This window comes from Seriola lalandi, unplaced genomic scaffold, assembly GCF_002814215.2.
Source record: "Seriola lalandi dorsalis isolate HSWRI2012SDOR001 ecotype SW California unplaced genomic scaffold, Sedor1 jcf7180002050171, whole genome shotgun sequence".
NCBI lineage: Eukaryota > Metazoa > Chordata > Actinopteri > Carangiformes > Carangidae > Seriola > Seriola lalandi.
In genome coordinates this window covers 7,199-8,571 of record NW_019520724.1, presented here as the reverse complement: position 1 = coordinate 8,571, position 1,373 = coordinate 7,199, and the positions used below count along the sequence as shown (strand labels likewise).

The 1,373-nt window shown below is 36.4% G+C and overlaps 1 protein-coding gene across 1 annotated transcript; it reads left to right on the top strand.

Annotated features, from left to right (window-relative positions):
• Positions 1-237: 237 nt before the first annotated feature.
• On the top strand, positions 238-1,125 carry LOC111649213 (ubiquitin carboxyl-terminal hydrolase 7-like; the record flags this gene model as incomplete). The annotated part of the gene is made up of 4 exons (XM_023398966.1): positions 238-292; positions 378-458; positions 809-899; positions 1,022-1,125. Coding segments are annotated over 4 exons (331 nt in total), but the record flags the coding sequence as incomplete, so codon positions are not given.
• Between the last annotated feature and the right edge of the window lie 248 nt (positions 1,126-1,373).

Genomic DNA, 1,373 nt, shown 5'->3' with positions numbered 1-1,373 from the left:
AATGAGCTCTTAGGGTGTTAACTGGAATTGGTATAAAAAAAGGGAAATAATGAAATATATGATACTGTACTGATGGTTGGTTTGCTGCTTTAACATCAGCTGTCATTGCTGATGCCACTATTTGTCATATTATTTTTATTTGTATTTAATATGGTTGCAGTTATATAATATATAAGGAATATAATTTTCCTGATCTGAAGTTATCATATGACAGTTTGCTGTGTTTCTTTCTCATAGGTGGGAAACACTAGATAGCTTCATGCAACATGATGTACAGGAGCTGTGCAGAGTGGTGAGTTCTCTCATAATAACTTGAATTATGTGTATGTCTGTACATGCTGAATAATTGACATACTATATGCATGTGTGTCTTCCAGCTCCTGGACAATGTGGAGAACAAAATGAAAGGCACTTGTGTTGAGGGAACCATCCCCAAGCTCTTCAGAGGAAAGATGGTGGTATGTTTTCTCCTCTTCCCCTTCATGGTTACAGTCACATTTTGTAAAATTGTTATAAAAAACAAAACAAAAACATAATCATTGAGTTACTGTTCAAATAGGCATGTTTATTTGTTCAAGTTAGACGTTTCCAGACTTTTATTTTGCACAGTAATGTCAGGCTACCATGTATTCACACAGTAATGAACCGAAGTAGTCTGACTTAACACAGGATGTAGCCGAGAACAAGGTCAGTTTAAGAATAGAAGGAGGTTAAATCAAGAAATGACCCTCTTAGAAGTAATATTTGTGACTCACTAGTTGAATCATTGTCTGACCCATGTGTGTCTGTGCGTGTTCTCACTTTGCAGTCATATATCCAGTGTAAGCATGTGGACTACCGATCAGAGCGGATAGAGGACTACTATGACATCCAGCTTAGCATAAAAGGAAAGAAGAACAGTGAGTTGCAACATCAACACAACGTCAAACAAACAACTCAAACAATGGAACAGTGGTGCTTCTCTATCATTAGAACTACTGTTGTTTCCTTGATCTCATCCATGCTCTTTCCTTATTTCCAGTCTTCGAGTCATTCAAAGATTATGTTGCAACCGAGCAGTTAGATGGAGACAACAAATACGATGCAGGAGAGCATGGCCTGCAGGTGAGGCTTCACACTGACTAGAACTAAATTATTTATCTTGTTTGTTCCAATTTATTTTAGTTTGCTTACATTTAGGTTTAACTATTTTATATTGCTATGGCTGAATTGGGATATAAACAAATATCAACCCATAATTGTCAATCAATTCTGTTATTATCCAGTAAAGTAGGTCCCTTTTGACAATGTGCACACCAGTTTTTTTTTTTCTCTAAGCTAAATAGATATGTGGTCTAACATCAGATTCTGAGGCATGTTAAGATGGAGGACAA